This window comes from Numida meleagris, chromosome 3 (assembly GCF_002078875.1).
Source record: "Numida meleagris isolate 19003 breed g44 Domestic line chromosome 3, NumMel1.0, whole genome shotgun sequence".
Lineage (NCBI taxonomy): Eukaryota > Metazoa > Chordata > Aves > Galliformes > Numididae > Numida > Numida meleagris.
Genome location: NC_034411.1, coordinates 71,735,699 through 71,736,729, shown reverse-complemented (window position 1 = coordinate 71,736,729; position 1,031 = coordinate 71,735,699). Strand labels below are relative to the sequence as shown.

Genomic DNA, 1,031 nt, shown 5'->3' with positions numbered 1-1,031 from the left:
CCACGAGGCGCACTCGGACGAGGACACGCCGACCTCGGACGACCTGGAGCAGTTCGCCAAGCAGTTCAAGCAGCGGCGGATAAAGCTGGGATTTACCCAAGCGGACGTGGGGCTGGCGCTGGGCACGCTGTACGGCAACGTCTTCTCGCAGACCACCATCTGCCGCTTCGAGGCCCTGCAGCTCAGCTTCAAGAACATGTGCAAGCTGAAGCCTTTGTTGAACAAGTGGTTGGAGGAGGCGGACTCCTCCTCGGGCAGCCCCACCAGCATAGACAAGATCGCGGCGCAGGGCCGCAAGCGGAAAAAGCGCACCTCCATCGAGGTGAGCGTCAAGGGCGCGCTGGAGAGCCACTTCCTCAAGTGCCCCAAGCCCTCGGCGCAGGAGATCACCTCGCTGGCGGACAGCCTTCAGCTGGAGAAGGAGGTGGTGAGAGTGTGGTTTTGTAACAGGAGACAGAAGGAGAAGCGCATGACGCCGCCCGGGGGGACGCTGCCGGGCGCCGAGGACGTGTACGGGCCCAGCAGGGACACGCCGCCGCACCACGGGGTGCAGACCCCCGTGCAGTGACCTGGGCGCCCACCCCACCCCCCCGTCCTCTTTCCCCCGCCTTTCCGGCGTCCTCCTTTCAGTGTTGGGGTTTTTTGTTTTTTTTTTTCTTTCTTTTTAATTTTCTCCTCTCTTTCAAAAAAAAAAAAAGCAAAAAAAAAAAAAAAAAAAAAAAAAAAAAAGAAAAAAAAAAAAAAAACCCACAAAAAAAAAAAAAAAAGAAAGAAAGAAAAATAGGGGAAAAAAAATTAACAAAACAAAACAAAAAAAAAGCGAGCAGAAAGCGAACGCGAATCCAAGCAGACAGAGAGTTCCGGCCGGGCGGCGTGTGCGGGCTGCGGCCGGGCCTTGCGGAGTGAATACCGCGCCGGGCCGGGCCGGGCCGGGCGCGGCGGTGCGGGCGGACACGCGGCTGTGGGCATCCGCCCGTAGGGATGCGAGCGGGGAGAGGAAGGACCCCTTGTCCCAGGCAGTATTGAGGCGT

General features: G+C 57.9%; 1 protein-coding gene across 1 annotated transcript in view; it reads left to right on the top strand.

The window, feature by feature from the left end:
- POU3F2 (POU class 3 homeobox 2) overlaps nucleotides 1-628 on the top strand; it is a 2,505-nt gene extending 1,877 nt beyond the window's left edge. Inside the window, exon 2 of the mRNA XM_021392004.1 lies at nucleotides 2-628. Within this exon, the coding sequence (XP_021247679.1) occupies nucleotides 2-568 (567 nt within the window). The 3' untranslated portion in view covers nucleotides 569-628. The remainder of the gene's footprint in view (nucleotide 1) is intronic.